This window comes from Fundulus heteroclitus, chromosome 11, assembly GCF_011125445.2.
Source record: "Fundulus heteroclitus isolate FHET01 chromosome 11, MU-UCD_Fhet_4.1, whole genome shotgun sequence".
Classification (NCBI taxonomy): Eukaryota; Metazoa; Chordata; class Actinopteri; order Cyprinodontiformes; family Fundulidae; genus Fundulus; species Fundulus heteroclitus.
In genome coordinates, this window is record NC_046371.1 from 19,707,126 (window position 1) to 19,725,579 (window position 18,454).

The 18,454-nt window shown below is 38.4% G+C and overlaps 1 protein-coding gene across 1 annotated transcript in view; it reads left to right on the plus strand.

The window, feature by feature from the left end:
* Positions 1-18,454, plus strand: part of LOC105922684 (protocadherin Fat 3) — a 160,314-nt gene that overhangs the window by 128,132 nt on the left and 13,728 nt on the right. The window contains exons 50-51 of the mRNA XM_036143069.1: positions 9,565-9,820; positions 17,822-17,914. Coding sequence (XP_035998962.1) covers positions 9,565-9,820; positions 17,822-17,914 — 349 coding nt within the window. The remainder of the gene's footprint in view (positions 1-9,564; positions 9,821-17,821; positions 17,915-18,454) is intronic.

The window sequence follows — 18,454 nt, forward strand, 5'->3', positions numbered from 1 at the left end:
AATGTGGTCAATGCAAGTATATTTTTCCTCAATCCTTTATCCTCATCACATAATTGATCCACTTCAGCATATTTAGAAAGCCTGTTACAAGGCCCACACAGCAGTGTAACACATTATAAGTGGAACTTAACAAACGTAAGCCTCTATAATTAGAGGGACTCTAGGGTCAGCCTATGATGACTTAGGAATCAGCTTAATAATATTTTTATGCCATATTAATGGTATGATACCACTCTGAAACAGTGTTTCAATAACTTAGGACTTTTAAGAACATCATTAGCCAATTTATCAACAGCCAAGGCTTTAAGTATTTTGATACTTTCGATTACTTTCTGCACCTCTTCCACAGTTATACTTCAATTCAGCAGCTCATTAAAACAAAAATAACTCAGTGTTTGTTTCAAGTCTTTGTATTACAGATGCTATTTAGAAACTGCTCATCAAACTGCTGGGAGCTGTTACAGGCAAACAAATTTCTGTAATCCTTTTCCTCCTGTTCAACACCTTGCCTGAAATACAGATTTCCCACTTTCATTTACATTCTCTCCAAAACTGCTCTGAATGACTGGTTTGCAAATGGTCCAACAGAAGAGTAATTCCCCCCCCGCACCGCCTTTTATACAATCTAAGTTTTTTTAATTTTTTTATCATAAGCTGATTTAGAGGAAAGTTTTGTATATTGCTTTTCATGAAATTTGATCTCTACATTTCAAAATAAAAAAAAATCACATGAAGACTCCAGCACATAGTGTGCAATTAATCATTCCAAAATGGCTGTTTAATTTTTAGTTTAACTGTATTACTTTTTATACACGTTTTTATTTTGGGTATGTCATTACTTTATCTAGCATCATACAAAGACAATCACAGTAGTTGCTATTATCCTTCAGTTTTACTTGATTTTCTAACTGCACTGTGATGTTGTAAAGGGCTACATAACATGTCTCAGATTCAAGAAAATTATAATGCAGCTTTCTTAATGGTCTTTTATTTTGAAAGACAGGACTATTCCTGGTTCCTGGACAAAACGTGTCTGTCTGAAAATGTAAAAGAAGCACTCCTTAGGAAATGTACATTTATCGTCTATCATTTTCACATGCTGTGCATTTTTATCAACAGATCAGAATTGAGCACACGTCATAAGATCTACATATGGTACTACAGTATAAATGACCAAACTTTACCCTGACTGAAATAGATGTAAAATTGTCATTTGTAGGGTATATACTTCCATTTCATCTATCATTAACAAGGAAGTGTGGAGGCCACAGTGACTGGCCTCCACACTTCCTTGACCAAAATCCAATAGAGGATCTCTGGAACGTCATTTTTAGGTCCATCCAAAGCCACCAGGTTGCACCTCAGACTGTACAGGAGCTGAGAGATAGCCTGATCAGGATCTGGGAGGATATACCCCAGGACATCATCCATCATTTCATGAGGCAGCTGCCCCATTGTTGGTACAATGACATTTCAGCATCGGCCTACCTGCAGCATCAGATATTCAGTCCCGCTTTCTCTGTGACTTCATATTTAGCCTCTGTGGCTTGGTCATTTTAATTTTCACCAAATGGTGGCATTCTTTTGTTCCCAAACACATTACGCCTCCCATATCAGTATGTGTATCCAACATGATTTATTTTCTTCCCAACTGAGATCTGGTGTCAACATGAAACCTATTAGTCAGGCAATCTACCAATCTGCCCTGCATGGAAGAATGGCAACAAAAGAAGCCTTGTTGAAAAATTCAACAGAAGTCCCCTTTAAGGTCATGTAGGGGACACACAGACATTTGAAAGAAGTGTTTAGGGATGGAAGAGAGCAAAATTTGACTTTTTGACCGAGCCGTAAAATGTTGGTGCAGCAGAAAAGTTGTACCACTGCAACATGGTGGTGGAAGCATTATGCTGTGTGGACACTGAATGGTGTTCAGCATTGATTGGAAGCTAGATGGAGCTAAATGCAAGGAAATCCTGGAGGAAAGCGACTTAGAAGACGACAATGGCATTAAACATGCAGCCAGAGTTTCAATGGATAGGTTTAATTAAAGCATATTTATGTGTTAGAATGGTCAAGTCAAAGTCCAGACATAGATCATATTGGGAATTTAGGCCTGGTCCAAAAAGATCTGCAGCTGGTTATCGCAATAAATCCTAATAAAATGCATCAACATTTGTAGTTATGTGTCAACTGTGACAAAGAAAAAGGTTTGCTGAATATGGAACCACCAAGTTCTTCATGGGTGGGTCTTTTTTTTTTTTTTAGCAATTTCATATCCAGACAACTGCTAGACCCCCTTTTTTTTGCCAATACATGACATTTTTATTTTGTTTAATTGGGAGTAAACATTTATACTAGTCACTAGTCATTTACACTGATCTGTAAAACTTAAGTAAAGGGTTTCAACGAGACTTGCTACCCATTTTTCGGCATCCATCTTTCCCTTTGTCCTGACTCACACTGAGGCCTGAAAAAAGGGGTTCTTCCCTGCATAATGACCTGGTTCTTTCAACAGAGATCCTTAATAACTGGCACCAAATAACCCATTCACCCCTTTTGCAAACAGAATTTTGCTTCTGATAATTTAGATGCCCTTTGCTAAGTACAATGTCATAATAGATAGAACTTGGCTGGTTAGTCGACTTGTTTGCAACATGTCAGTCGGAGACTTTTCTTGCTACAACATTGAAAGGTTTGTTAAATAAAATTCAGATAACAAATTATTCTGTTTTGCTTTTGGGAAAGGTAATTACTGCAGAAAGCTTAATTTCTTGAATTATTCAAAGAACTGCTTCTTAAACAATTGTGATCCTAACAAGATTATAGTAGCTTTGTTTAATTGTTTCATTCTGACAAACAGCAACAGACAGCTGTGAGACCTTGTAAGCACAGGGTGTGAGCCTTCTTAACTTTTGGAAATTAATTTAATTAAGAAGACTTAAACTCCTGTCCAGCATCCCAAGGACTAGTATTGGCATTAGGATAAATCAGAAGTGAGATGCACGCAGATGATTAGAAAAACCCTTGTGCAATCATGTTCACACATCTGAAAACAGTTTAGCTCGTTACAGAAGCTACACAAAACTGACCTTCCTTTGAGCAGATTGAGTTAATGGAGCATCACATTTGGGTGGGTCAATTAAACGCTCAAAATGGCCAGAAAAAGAGAACTTTCCTCTGAAACTCGACAGTCTATTCTATGTTCTTAGAAATGAAGGCTATTCATGCGACAAAATTGCTAAGAAATTGAAGATTTCCTACAAAATGTGTGTACTTACTACTACCCTTCAGAGGACAGCACAGAACAGGCTCTAACCAGAGTAGAAAAAGAAGTGGGAGGGCCGGCGTTGCACAACGATTAGCAAGAAGATAAGTACATTAGAGTCTCTAGTTTGAGAAACAGACGCCTCGCAGGTCCCCAACTGGCATCTTCCTTAAATAGTACCCACAAAACACCAGTGTCAACATCTACAGTGAAGATATCTGAGATATCTTCACTGTAGATATCCATATCTGAGACTGGCCAATAAAAGAAAAAGATTAAGATGGGCAAAGAACACAGACATTTGACAGAGGAAGACTGGAAAAAAGTGTTGTGGACGGATGAATCCAAGTTTGGGTGTTTTGAATCACAAGAAGAACGCTTGTGGAGACGCTGAACAATGAAAATATGCTGAAGAATGCCTTGACGGCCATCTTTACGCATGGTGGAGGTAGTGATGGCTGGGGGTTGCTTTGGTGGCTGGTAAGGTGGGAGATTGTACAGGGTAAAAGGGATTCTGAATAAGGAAGGCTATCACTATCACTTCCCATTTTGTAACACCATGCCATAAACCCAGTGGACAGTGCTTGATTGAGCAATTTTCATCCTACACACAGGACAAGGACCCTAAAACACACCTCCAGTTGTGCAAGAACTAGTTAGGAGCAGAAGCAGGCAGCTGGTATTCTATCGGCAATGGAGTGGCCAGCACAGTCACCAGATCTGAACCCCATTGAGCTGTTGTGGGAGCAGCTTGACCGTATGGTACGCAATACGTGCCCATCCAACCAATCAGACTTGTGGGAGCTGCTTCTGGAAGCTTGGGGTGCAATTTTTCCAGATTACCTCAACAAATTAACAGCTAGAATGCCAAAGGTCTGCAATGCTGGAATTGCTGCAAATGGAGGATTCTTGACGAACGTCAAAGTTTGATGTAAAAAAAAAAAAAATCTTATTTCAAATACAAATCATTATTTCTAACCTTGTCAATGTCTTGACTCCATTTTCTATTCATTTCACAACATATGATGGTGAATAAGTGTGACTTTTCATGGAAAACATGAATTTTTTTGGGTGACCCCAAACTTTTGAACGGTAGTGTGTTTATTTGCATTTTCCTAAAATTACTATAAAGCACTTAAAAAGTAGGTTTGTTGCATCATTGTCATTAATTCTATTCATTCAGAACTGAATTTACATCTTAGTCTAAAGGAAAAAAGGTTAGTTTAATTTCACTTTTGCCATAGTTAAGTCTAACCATCCCTTTTGTTTATGGGTTGTTGGATGTACTTGATAGTTGTATAACCAGAAGTGGATCCTTCCCATTGACTTTTTCTGCTTCTAGCAGGCAGTGATGGTGTAGGTTTCTTACACTTTGAATAGGAGAAGTGAAGTCCATGTTTTTTTTAGTGATTATTTTTCCTTTTATTGTTTTGCAGGCTGAGCCGCTCTCTTATGTTGGACCGGGGGAATTAATAGGCATCGGAGTGCTTGCCTTTGTCATCATTTTCCTCCTCATACTCTTCATCGCCTTCAGGAAGAAAATCAAATTCCGGAAAGACTCTGACCCAGGTCCGGGGACTCAGGCTGCTCTGGGCATCTCGACTGTTTCCTCAGAAGCAAGCTACATGCTACACAAGACTGGAATGGGGATCGAGGGGATTGAGTTCAAAGCCGTGCGTGTGCCAGGCTCACAGGCGTCCACGGGTACTTATGGTGAGGTTGGAGGCTGCAGTGGAGGTCCTCCCCAGGTCATGGTGCGTCCTACTGCCCACTCAGTCCCTCCAGGAACCGACAGGACCACTTCCAGTGAAAGCAGTCAGGTGTGCATAAGTGTATATGGGCATGTCTAAGTCAAAATTATTTGTTTCCATATCACAACACAACCTTGGTTCTAGAGTTGTAGGTTTTTACAATATTTTATTTAATAGAAAGAGAGCCTTTATTATTTTACTTATTTCTATATTTTACCTTTTTTAACCAGAAAACCCCCAAAGGTTAACATCTTGTCTAAGATTGTATACAATTATCTTGTTACAAGCTAAAAGCATAACTTTATAAGAACTTTAAACCCTCACATAGTCTTAAAGGAGCTGGAAGCAGACAGATCAGTCCAGAGGGAGCAGATTTGAGCCATGCAAGGAGGAACTTTGAGTCTGAAATCTGAGTGTAACGTTGTTTAATTCACCTTAAGAACCACCTTTATGCCAAACAATGAGACATCTTGATGCTAAAAGGTGGTTTTAAGCTTATCTACAATTAGCCTGAGATTAGAGCCATTTGAAAAAAGTATGGGGTCATTTGCTCCCTAGTTGCAGAACTATTCTTGATTGTAAAAATTTTCAAAAGGGCTTCATACACAACCTTGGGGGACTCCTTTAATGTGAGCTTGACATAACTGAAAAAAATACTGAAAAATGAATTACCACTTTAATGCTTTAATCAATATTTCAGTAATTTTATCAAGCCAATTAATATGACTGCAGAGCATTCACTTTGTCATTATTTTGTTCCATTTGACATTAAATTGTCTTTTATACTAAAACCGGAGAAAAAATAAAGTTCTAGATTATGTCACTATTCGTACATTATACTTACAGACCATTGAGACTGTTTTGATGATACTAATCATTCCCATAATACACTGCCCGTCTAGTTCATCCGTACATTTATCTGGAGAAAAATAATTTGGCTGAGACAAGGGTTACACAGGGTTTACAGCAGACATGCAGATAAGTCTGATCGTGACAAGGACTCAGAATGATACAGTTTTAAATAAGGTTTAACATATGGGTCAAGATCCAGAAGTGATTTCTGGACATCCTTGTTTTGGTTTCATGTACAATACAAACACACCTTAAGCCAAATGTTAATGCCAAAGGCACTAAAAAATCAGTTTGAGCCTCTGCAACAAGCCGGCCTTGACAATAGCTACATAAAGGTGTGCTTTAGCCGTAGACGTATTATTGCAAATGTTACAATGTTGAAGCATACACTTGGGCTTTGTAGAAGTCCTTTTATTAATATAAGATATTCACTAATCAATTTTCACATCAAAACTTTAAAAGAACTTGAAAAAACTAATTGTAAGATTGCAAATGAGGCATTGTACTGTTCATTTACTTGCCTCTATGTTTTTTTTTTTTTTTTCACTGAATATGTGCTGGGGAGTATATTACGTGTTGTGTTGTAACAGACAGTTTTAGGCCCATCAGCTTCTTTTGATGGTGCTATGCTTCTCTAATTAATTTCCATGTTATATGCTGGGAAACGTATTATTAAAATAGCTATTAGGAGAAACATGATGTTCCTGAGAAGGGTTGCACCAGTTTTACAGATGAATTACAGAAAAGTCTAATTGTGGCAGCGACTGAGAGTGATGGTGTTGTAGATGATGTAGGTAGTAGGGAGTGAAAAGGGTTCTGCTGTGTTCTTTTAGACACAATGGGGTATAACAATAACTGAATAGGCTAATAGGAATAAAAAAGGTTGTATTGCAATCCATGTTGTATAATATTTGTAGATTTGGTGCCTTACAGCATAAGCGTTATAAGACATTGTCGTGGTAATCAAGCCTAGAGAAAAGATTCACATCTACACTTTATCAAAAATGCTTGTGGTTCACTCTTTCGCCTCAAATAAATCCTGTTATATTAAAGCCCATTAAATGATTATAAACATCTGGGCTCTGTAGCATGTAGGAAAGATTGTTCAAGCAGATCCAAAAGAGGTATTCCTCTGTTTGTGACCTTAAGCTCAGGGGCATTGGGTTTTTGCAGCAGGATTACCCTGGCAAGTCCAGGGTTATGACCTCTGAATGGACTAAAATGTAGTGATTCAATTGTCTAAGTAAAGATCCAGACCTAAATTAGCGTGAGATGCTGTTGCATGACCAAACAGGCTGTTTGTGCTTAGTAGCCCCCCACTTAGACTTCATTAAACACTTCTAAACGGTTTAATGAAGGAAATTCAAAGAAGAGTGGGAGAGAATCTCCCCTCAGCTATGTAAGAAACAAACTGGTTGACAGTTACCAAAAAAAAAAAAACACAGATGCAATTGTTATGCCAAGTGTAACACAGTCAGTTATTGGGTGTAGAAGGCAATTACATTTTTTAGATAGTGCCAGAATGGTTTGCATAGCTTTCTCTTAATAGGTGAGAATCATCCTTTAAAAATACACATGTTAATTTAGTCTGATTTTGTCTAATCTTTGATCTGAAAAACCTGTGATAAAAAAGAAAAAAGTTATTTTTTTTTTGTTCTTTTACATTGGGGCATTTAGTTTTTAAAGCAGGTTAATTTATCATCTTAAACAGCTGCAAAATATGGAAACTATTCAATAGAAGTGTCATCATCCTTAGGCGTTTAGGTTTTTGGATTTCTATTGTGTCTCTGTTGTCATCCTTTCCCTGTCATGTTCTCTAAGGTTTCCCATATTAGCCTGTTGTGTATTGTGTTCAGCTCTTGAGTTATTCTTGTGTTCTGTTCTTTGTACATGTTGAGTAATTTATGTTAAATTGCTGTTAGACAGTTCCCTTTGGTAAGATAGCTTCTTTGTGTCTTTGTTCAGCTCCAACTTTGTTAATTAGTCTTCTTCGGTCTCCCTACTTACTTTCTGCCTCAGCTGTTCCACATAATCCCTTGATTAACACCCCTGTTACTACCTCCACTCTATTTCCGCCTTTATACCAATAACTGCTCCCCTTGCTTTACCTGTGAGCTCTCTCCATTTTGTTATTAAAGTTGTTCAGTTCCACAAGTCTGCTGTTTCCACTCGGGTCCGTCAAGAACCAGCAAACATGACAGAAGAATCCAACCAATTGGACCCAACAAATTCCTTTTCTGATAAAGGCTGCAATAGATTTACACACTGACTGCAGGTATATTGCAGCACAGTGGCCCACGCTGGTAGACCCCGGGAGCGTTTAATAGCGGCAACTGATGGTGTGCATCAGCTAGATATGGATTCTGCTTCATCCTCCTCAGGGCTTGGATGATCTGTTGGAGGAAGCTCAGTGGAACTACCAAGGAGCATGGTTGTAGATCCTACAACAGTCACCACCACCTCAGTCACAGCTCCAATCTTCTCCACCGCCACCTGTCTGGACGTCTCTTGCCGTTTAGTCCTCTGCTTGCTACAGGCAGCCTCGTCATCTAGATGCTCCCGCTCCTGCCCCGGAGGATCTGACTGATGTTCCTCCCTGCCCTGTCACTGACACGAGGGTGTCAATACAAAACCCCCACTCCTGTTTCAGAGGTTCTGGTTGACGCCTTCACTCCTTTCCCAGCATCATCTGCTGCTTCTCCAGCACTTTTCTGCTTTCCAGCAGCAATGGGCCCTACATCCACAGCTGCAGTTTCATACAACTTACTCAGCCTCTGTCAGCTTCTGAGCCTGCTGTTTGTCCACCTAATACGCCAGAGCCCACTAGTAGCCTCAGGCTGCTGCCACCTCAGAGTGTCAGAGCGCGCTTCTAGCCTTAGGCTGCCACCTCCTCTCAGCACCAGGGCCCTAGACCTTCCTCAGTGCTCCTAAGCATCAGCCTCTCTTCATTGCATAGCCAGGCTTCTCCAGCACCTCCTGCTGCTTCTTCAACATCTGTCAGCGGTCTGCAGCATAGTGCAGTTTCCAGATCTGTGCCATTTTCATCATCCGCTGTGTCATCATTCTTGTCATCTACACCTCCTTCATCATCATCTTCTGCACCTCCTGCTCTGTTATCATTATCAATGCCATCTTCACATCCTGTTTTGCAATTTACGGCTCCAATTAAGCCTCATGTGGCTGATCCTGAGTTCTCTGAGGGGTTTGACAACAACCTGCCACATGTTCCTGATCCCAAGTTCTCAAACAAAGGGATCTAGGTGGGCTCCCTATTCTGAGCCTGAGTTCTCCACATAGATCCCTGATTAACAGACCTGAATTCTATGTCATTCTCCACTTTTGCATCATTATATAAGCTCACTGATTGTCATCGTTCATTGCTGGATTCTTCCATTAAACTGCTATATAAAACTGTCACTTTCTCATTTTACATCCCATCCTTTATTCCAATACCAATTCTTCCTGTTACCTGTAAGTTATCATCATTTTATTATCAAAGTTTTTCAGTTCCACAAGTGTGCTGTCTGCACTGGGGTCATTCACTAACCGGCAAACATGAAAAAAAGGATGTTTTTTTAGCAGAGAAAAAAATGTACGTTAAGCAGATTCAAAAAGTACATTATTTATGCTCATTCTAACTTAAACATGTGTGACTGTAAACTGTTCCTTAGTATTTTCTGCATAATGTCTCTACAGATGAGCACCTTCCTCTCAGACATGTCTAATGTCCGGGGTATGGCTAACAGGAGAGGCATTGCAGTGTGCAGCGTGGCACCCAATCTCCCCTCGGCATCGGCCCATCGCCCAGAGCACAATCCAGCCCACAAAGTGTCATGGGAGGGCAAAGAAACCAGAGAGAAAGGCCTGGAGAGGCACAGAGACGAGAGGGAGGAAGAGTGGGGGCAGAGGGCTTTTGAGCTGGAGAGGACCCAGAGGGATAACAGTCCGCAGGGTAAGACTGTGGCATCCTGCACGCACAGATGCCCACACTCGCATAAACACACGCCTTCCGATCACAAAAGGTAAAAGAGTACACAAGCCGTGAACTCATTGTGCTACCACCACATCACCATTTTCACTGCAAGAGCTTATTTCACAGTGATGTGTGCCTTTTGATCACAGAACATCACAGAAAACGACCCTGAGTAGGCAAGAGTGCTTAAAACGTCATTTTTTTTTTTTTTTTTTTTGCTTTCCCTTCATTTCACTGTTCTGTTGGCTTTCCTTGGAGCAATAAATGATAATTTAACCCTCAGTGCCATTCCTCAAATTGCCAATTATGTCATATTGGATCTGCCTGACGTCCCTAACATCTTACATGCACTTGTGTACGAATGGACAGAGTAATCAGGCAGAACTGATGCCTTATGTTCTTGCCCTAATTTTCCTTATAAAAGTAAAGTCCAAAATCAAAGTCCCTGGAATATGTCTGTATGAAACAATCCCAACCTTTCCCCCCAATCTAATTTTTTTTTTTCTTTATGGCATCCGCGCTTCAAGGGCTTTTTGTCAGCTCAGATGTCTAGAACGTGAAGGGGAGCAGTGAGACATTGTCAGATAGTTCCATTTCAGAGTGATATTTAGCTGCCAACCCTGTCAACAGAACTGCAGTTCAGTTTGTTCTCTGTCAATGAAATTATCTGTCTGTATTTCAGAGCAAAGGTGGATGTCAGATATTTTTCGATTCTTCGTCCGGGCAGTTGTTTGAATAATAAGGCTTCAAGCTGGAACTTCCTGCTCATTAATTATTGATTTCATCCTGTGAGAATAGGAAATAAGTTGTTTTATTTGTTTATTCCCCTGCTGAGCGTATGCAGGGAAAATAAAGAATTGCACAAATAGTCTACAGACACAGCAGGGTCTATTAATTAAAATGCGATTGAGATAAATGGCAAACTAACACCCAGACTACTGCGTTAATGACTAGTCTAAAGTGCTACTAATCTATTTAAAACTCTTTAGTTACTTGTTAATGCCACACAGACCGGAAACTACAAACAATAATTAAAGCTGTAGAACAGCTTATTATTCAACAGATAGAAATACACAAAACAGGTGCATCTCTATCAATTGAAATAGGATGGTAAAGTTCATTCATTTCAGTAATTTGATTCCAAAAATGTAAACAGATTCATTGCACACAGAGTGACATGTTTCAAGTTTGTATTCCTGTTCACATTATGATTATGGCTTACAGGAAAATATAGTTTCTCAAAAATCGGAATACAACATAAGACCAATAAAAAATTATTTCTATTACAGAATGTCGGCCTTCTGAAAAGTATGTCCATGCACTGTATATATCACCAAGCTAGAACATTTTTCATTAGTAATAGAAAAGAATAAGAATAATCCTAAACTTATTTTCTCACTTTGGATCATAGTTCTGTTTAGCCATCCATTCCCTCAGCTCTCAGCAATAAATACTTCATACTATACTTTATGAATAAAAATTGTTCTAATAACAAATATTATTTTTAAATTACTGGTATTCAGCTTCGTTCTCACTAACGGAGTGAGCACTGGACATAACTGATCAACATGATCAGTGTTTGGGCTCTTCTGATTCAGTGGAGCTTTCTGAGTGTTTAGTTATGATGAATCTGTCCTTAGTAAATGGCACCAAAGGCTTTTAAGATAGTGGTAATCAAACCATCACTTAAACTTTTTCTTGCTCAAGATGGCTTAGTAAATTACAAACCTATACAGCATCTAATCTTTCTTTTGTTATATACATTTTTTGAGAAAATAGTTGCTAATCAAGTGTGTGAATATTTACACAGTAATGATCTGTTTGATGATGTTGAGTCAGGTTCTGGAGCTCATCACAGCACTGAAACAGCTCTGGTGAAAGTGATCAGATATTCTCACGACCTCAGATAATGAACTTGTGTCAGTACTTGTCCTGTTAGAGCTCAGTGCTGCATTCAATAAAGTCGATCACAATAATCTATTAGAAAGGCTTGACCATGCTGTAGGGATTAAGACAACAGCACTAGGCTGGTTGAAATCCTATTTACAGGTTCCAGTTTGTTTATGTAAATGATACATCTTCTTCAAAAAAAGAAGATGTAAAGGGGCAATTCTCTTTACTACCATATTTTTCAGACTATAAATTGCTCCTGAATATAAGTTGCATAAGTCAAAAAATGCATCTTAAATAGGAAAAAAAACATACAGTATATAAGTCGCACGTTTATCTTGTTTATCGTGAAGTTGGTCTTAACTTTTTATTTCAAGTGGCATTAAAAAGCCTTAAAAAGTCTTGAATTTAACTTGTCTTATGCTGTAGGAACCCTGACAGTTTGTTATGTTCCTAACAGAGCATTTCGCTCTCAGACCACAAGTCTACTGGTGAGTCCTGGAGGTTCTAAAGGTAGAACGGGAGGCAGATCTTTTAGTTATGAGGGTCCTCTCCTGTGGAACCAACTTTTAGTTTTAGTCCATGAAGCAGACACCCGGTCTATTTTAGACTAGGCTTAAAACTTTCAACTGAACTTGTTTGCTAACTGGGGTCAGCTGGAATGTATATAGGTCTATTTGACTTACAGTCTGTTAGCTTCAATTGAATATACTTTTTTTCAAGTGAATTGAGACATTTTTTGTATACTATATAAAACTGAATTGAACTGAAAATCCAGCATCACATAATTTGTCAAGGCTCCTGTTGCATGATTTACTGCATCACGGCAGCGTGGCAGGAGGCAAAAAGCTTGTGGCTCTCCTGAGGTGTTAAAAATTGCCTAGCTTGCAATAATACTGGCTCTCAGCACCTCCATAATGTTTGCACTAGTGTCTCTCATCTTTATCATACTTCACAGATTGTCTGTGGTTTCTTGTTCATACAGATTTGCTGGCCAATCCAGTACAGGGGTATAGGTACTTTTGGCAGTGTTGTCAAATTCAGCTGGAAAATGAAATCAGCATCCCCAAAGCGCTTGTCAAAAGATCAAATCATGAAGTAGTCCACTCTGCTGGTAGACAGCTGCTCTGGCATTGGGCTTTAGAAAACACATTGAAGCAACAGCAGTAGATGACATTGGCTCCCAAATCATCACAGACTTTGGAAACGTTACTCTGAAACTCAAGCCATTTGCAATGCCTTTCACTGTTCCTCCAGACTCTGTTCCAGATTTCCAAATTAAATGCATTTTTTTTCCATGTGAAAAGAGGACTTTGACCACATAAGAATAATTCAGTCCGTTTTTCTCCTTAGCCCAGGTAAAACTATGAGTGGCTAAAATAAAGGAATCCAGCAGGTGTACCTCCTGTGCTGAATATGTTTGTGACGGTTCTTTAAAACCAGTGAATATCACCAAAAAGTTTTGAATTTGTTTTGCTTCAAAATGCTCTCAAGGCTGCAGTTATTTGCTTTCCTTTTGTACCTTATTATATAACACCTTTTCTTTCTACTTAACTTTCCATTACCGTGGCAGAGACCTCTTGTGGAGTTAATGAATGCCTGCTTGACAACTGTCAAGTTTCAGCCTTCCCCATGATTATACAGGCCATCCTGTTAGTTTTCAGTATTGAAAATCCTATTTTGGTCATATTTATTTTTTGAATTTTCTGAGAAAAATTACAAGAAAAAAATGTCAAAATTTTGACCCTGCTTTTAATGAATAGTTTTTACGTTTAGAATTGGATGACTCAATTGAATTAACTTTTGAACAATATTTTAATTAATTAAGGTCCACCCATTATAATTCCAACATTCTCCTTTGTGGATAAATACAGTGAATTCAGTTAATTCACATTTGGAAAATAAATTGGGGTCCCACGTTGCTAAGGTTTTGGCAGACAAAAACAGGATTTTTTTTATGAATATAAACTCATAAAGTTGAGTTTCAGTTTGGTTGAAATGCCACAACTTTTACCCCAGTAATTACATAACGGCTTACAGAAAGCAATTTTTGAGAAATATATTTATTGTTGAAAGGAATCAGGACTAAAACTGTTAGGGTTTTGTGAGAATACATGTTTTAATTTAAAATGTTATTAACTATTGTAAACAAAAGAGAGGGCAAAGATTAATGGGAATGTTTAAAAGCAGCCAAGTTGCAAATCTTCCCTAATAAATTAATCATGCTAACATTCCATTTATTGCAGATAAATTAAATGTGAAATTTTGGAACCAGACACTTCATTATATTTTTACATTTGAGCTTTAAAGGGGACTTAAATAGTTTGAGTAAAGAGGACATTCTAAGGCGTGTGTTAGTAGGTGGATTAAAGAAAACTTATTTGTTGTTTCATACTTTGGCAAAAGGGAACTTATGCAATGGCACACTAATGATGGACCAAGACAACATAAAAGGATGGGAATGAGAATTTACCTTTTTACTAAAGCTGATTGTTGGTAGAATCCTCTTATTCTAAATCAGAACAGATGCAGCTCCACTGGCTGTCTTATTCCTTTTTGACTGATGGTGCTGTCTTACTGAGCACATTCCCAAAGGAGCATTACTAGCTCCATAAACGGTGGACCATGAATGCATAGCGTGGCTCTAGAAAGCTGAGGGTGATGTCCAGGCATCATTCACCTCATGGCTGTAAATAGAAGGGCAAACCCTAAACGGCATAAAGATTGATTAGTCTTTAATATTCTGAAGAGAAAATCTGCCATAGAGATGAAATGCACGATGCAGGATCTCATTGACTTTAAAAAAAAATTCTTTTTTGTTTTCATAACTGGCTTAAAATATATATATAAACAAAAAAAATAACAGTTAAATACAGTTAAAAAAAAAAATATTTAGGGTTCAACTGACAGCTTCAACAGCTGCAGACTAAAAAAAAGTAAAATTTCTTACTTAGTTTTAGATTGTATGTTACAATGCAAAAAAAAAAAAAAGAATAAAAATCACAATTCGTTACAGTTTTAGGAATATACACAATTGTTGTGTATACCAAACAGTTCTAAAACTACAGTTACCAGTTGTATTAAAACATTGTTTTAATGATTGCCTTGAAATGGTTGCAGAAATGTAGCAGAGCGTTTCCTTTTTTCTCCCCAAAATGGAGACTTCAGTTCCCGAGTATTATTGATATTATTCAACCACACAGGTTAAATAATTTCAACACTACATATAATCCAAATTAAACAAGGGCACAATGATGACCTTAAGGATCCACAGCACCTATTTTACTATATTTCTTCTATTTAAGACTAGTTAAAAATATTTTTAATAAAGCAATGTGATTTTACCTCAAGACCCAACTTGCTGTCAACTTAGTGTCTGGGTCTAAACCTTAGGCTACTATCAGCCCCGCCCTGATGTGATATGATCTCTTCGAGGGAATCTCAGTAACTTTGCCTGCAAACTGAATTCTAGCGGAATTAGTGCATTCATTTATTTTGTTTCAATTGTTCTACATTTTATTCCAACTGTTTTTTATTTGCTTTTACTCTATTTTTATTTTCCTATGTTTTAATCGTGTAAAGCACTCTGCTTTGTCCTTGTACTGAAATGTGCTATGCAAATAAATTTGCCTTTCCTTGCCTTTAAAGAAGCTCAACAATCTGATAAACTAGGCGGGCTCTGATCTGGGGACCCTTCTAGAATCTCTAGAGATGACTTTTCAAAGAAGGATTCTTTACAAAATGCTGAAAATGATGGACAACCCTAAGCATCATCTTCATCAGACTGTTGTACAACAACAGTGTCTTCAGTCAGAGGCCTGTCCAGAGCCGCTGTAAGACAAACCGCTACAAGATATCCTTCTTGCCTGCACCCATCACCATCTACAAAAACCTGCGGAAAAAATCCCCATGAATTACACCAAAATTGAATTTCCCTTTGGTGGCTATTAAAGTGTTTTTGAATTGAATTGAATCACTATTTTTTTAGTTCTTTCTATCTAAAATATATTATTGCTTATTGCTCCTTTAATCACATAGGCAAAGTTGCAACTTTTTAATTCTATGCAGTTTTAGTCTGCAAAAAAGATCAGTTTTTGGAACCTTGCGTTCCGTTGCTTCTGCCTTTCCCATCCCTCCCACATTTGGAATAATTATGTGAAACCAGGCATTATATTGCTTTGAAATTAGAGCACCTGGAAGAGCAATGTACCTGTCTCTGCCTGGGTTCAACAGACCGTGTTGCAGACAGGTTTAACAGCCACATGCCAACTCATTGCAACACCCAAGTACCTGCTGTGCCCTTTCGACACTTGTCTGACAGACAGTCACTCAGAAGCAAGCCGAGGCTTTGAGTAGATACAGCCTTCTAAATAACTGCAAAGAAAAGCGGCATCAGGGATCACGCTGATTTGTAAGCATCCGTTTCTTTGAAAAGCACCTCTGTCGACATGCACGTCAAAGGTGACCAAAAGAATCTGGTAGATTTCTCCACATGAAATTTAAGTTGACTCGCCTTCAACAAAAATAAAATGTCAGGTTTAGGTCTTGAAGAAAGAGTTTTGGCCTCTACTTTGCATCCACGTTTTTCAAAACTTGGGTGCTCAAGCTTTCCTCTCAGTCCTGATTCATCACCTTATCCGTCAGTTAATTAATATTTTAAGGAATCTCTTCCCTTTGAAATGTTTTTTTTTTCAGTCTTGCTCTGAAGAGAAACAGATGAACAAATATGCTGGATATCAGCTTAATACCTATCGTTGTTCCAGATGGCAGTAAAATGAGCACACAAACTAAAAATGCTTCATTTCAGAGGTAGCTCTCTCAACAAAAGACTCACAGATAAAGCAGGCACTGCAAACCCAAATTAAATTGTTTATCTAATTGTATTCAGAAGTGAATGCATGATCATGTCAGGCTGCCCGCTTTCCATCCAGAGCTGGCTACATAGAAATTGGATTTTTAGTTAGGTGGAAATCTTTTTTTTTTTTCTGTCGCTCAAGACAAAAGGAGCATTCTCAGTCAGATCCATTCTTTCCAGACTGTTCTTCCATGGCTCAATCCGAATACCCTTATAGAGCAAGAAGTGTGTCAACGGTCGAAATGATTAGTGCCATCTGCATAGTGCAGTTAGTAAAGAAGGAGGTAGGAAAAGTAGCCTGTATGCTCCCTCCCACGGCTAGTTTTACCTAGGAACCCCGTGACGTCCCTTACCTGCACAAAGAACCCTTTAGGTATCCCACAATTCTTTGCGTGTTATAACATATCAGCGCAGCCCCGTTAGGCAAGTCAACAAAAATGTCCATAGAGAAGATATTGCATACTCTGTAGTTAATTTTCTGACAGCTGTAGGCCCGGATTTGACCCGCATCATCCATGTGTGTTTCTGTCAGGTAATGACGTCAGAGTTAAAGGCTGTCAATCAGCACAGCAGTCTAAAGCTCCCTTCCTGCACACGACAGAGTTCATACTGTTGACCACATGAAAGGTCAAGAAACAGGAGCTAGAAGCAGGAGCCAGAAGCTATTATTATGGGTATTCGGATGGAGCCCATCAATATGAAACGTTGACTATTTTCATACATCTCTTATAGTCATCTTCTATGAAACAGCCTCTGTTTCTTCTCAACCTCAGAGTATTTTTTCTGGATTTTTTCCATGTCTCCCTGCATTGATCTTAATTTTTCTGACATAATCAGGTCCTCAGTCATCTGTTGGCTCTAAAAAAAAAAAGAGGGGGGGGGGTTGGCTAGTAAGTGACCCTGCACATAAAAAAATATACATCTGCATGCTACACTTTTTACATTGTTCTCAAAAGAGGATTTCTTAAATCTACAAGGCTCAGTTTTTTTTTTTTTTTGTAATTACTTGGTTCAAATACACTTAGAAATAATGTGATTGAATTGTTTCACTAAATGATGTAAGTCTAAAGCTCAATGTGTCCAGTGCTATCTAATCATAGATATGAAAGTTAAATGTTACAATAGTATATATTTTTACATAATTTTCATTATAATTCATATGATTTTGATATAATTTCTATGATTCTAATTTAATTTCTGATTTATATGATTTATATTTGTATTGTATGTTCCAGAGCTGGTGGAGGAAGAAGTGGCATGTCTCTCAGACTCCACCTCTGAAGAGCGCTCCCTCAGTTCCTACACCTCTGAGTCGGTTGATGACAATGGTAGGAATAGATGGCTGAAACCACTTGACAGCACATTGGGCCTCTCAGTGTTTCATTATTGACTGTAGGAGATACTGTAAAAAAGTACTTGTCCCATACAGGTTGCTTGTGGTTTGTGGTGTTTCAGATCATGACACAAATTTTAGAACCACACTAAGATAACTGGAACTAAAACTAAATATTATTTCTAAATGATTGAAAAACAATTCTGGTAATACAGAAAAAAAGACTATCCAAACAACAAGGCCCTATTATGAATTAACTATGCTAACCCACATGTATTTGATCTGGTTTTGCTAGCTGCACCCAGGCCTTATTACTGCCAGATGTGTACGATCAAGAAATCACTTAAAAAGAACCAGTCTGGCAGTATAAATTGAGCTAAATGATCTCAAAAAGCAACACATCATGCCCCGATCTAAAGAAATGACAAAACAGTTAAGAAACCAATCCATTCACTAATATCAGCCCATCAATGATCTCAAAACCAATTCCATTGGTTAGGAATCCTAAACCCACAGTGGTAGCCATCAACATCTA